The sequence below is a fragment of the Myotis davidii genome, unplaced genomic scaffold, assembly GCF_000327345.1.
Source record: "Myotis davidii unplaced genomic scaffold, ASM32734v1 scaffold150, whole genome shotgun sequence".
NCBI lineage: Eukaryota > Metazoa > Chordata > Mammalia > Chiroptera > Vespertilionidae > Myotis > Myotis davidii.
In genome coordinates this window covers 394,091-394,596 of record NW_006283437.1, presented here as the reverse complement: position 1 = coordinate 394,596, position 506 = coordinate 394,091, and the positions used below count along the sequence as shown (strand labels likewise).

Sequence of the window (506 nt, the reverse complement as noted above, 5' to 3'; positions counted from 1 at the left end):
ACTCATAACCATCATCTCAGCGATTTCCTTGCAACCGCCCACCTAGGCCCGCTGCTCCCGTTTCCTGGCGAGAGAAATGGGTCTCAGACACCGAGGGGGCTCTTCTAGCGCCCCCCCCTCCCCGCTTCAGCGCCTGCCTGACCTCCAGCCACTCCTGACTCCTCCATGGGGGGAGGGAGTGCCCTCGGATGAAGGGGAGGACGTGAGATTTAGGGGACACTGTGCTAGCGTCCACAAAGACGTGGCTGTCTCCATTTGTCCCTACGTCATCCCCTCTCCCATCTAAACATGGAAATATGACGTCCCGGGAGGGTGAGCCACTCAGCCAGTGAGAGACGGACAGACGCGAAGCCGAGCAGACCCGGTTACGGGAGGGGGCGCGGGACTCCCGGGCGCCTGCGGCCAGCCGACTCCGTGTCCTCCGCAGGGCATATTCTCCGTGCTGACGCTCGCCTGGGTCTTCCTCCCCATCTACATTGCAGGCCAGGTGAGTCTGAGGGCGCCCG

At 63.2% G+C, this 506-nt stretch overlaps 1 protein-coding gene across 1 annotated transcript in view; it reads left to right on the top strand.

Moving 5' to 3' along the window:
* SLC5A11 (solute carrier family 5 (sodium/inositol cotransporter), member 11) overlaps positions 1–506 on the top strand; it is a 49,788-nt gene that overhangs the window by 26,597 nt on the left and 22,685 nt on the right. Inside the window, exon 6 of the mRNA XM_006753628.2 lies at positions 428–487. Coding sequence (XP_006753691.1) covers positions 428–487 — 60 coding nt within the window. The remainder of the gene's footprint in view (positions 1–427; positions 488–506) is intronic.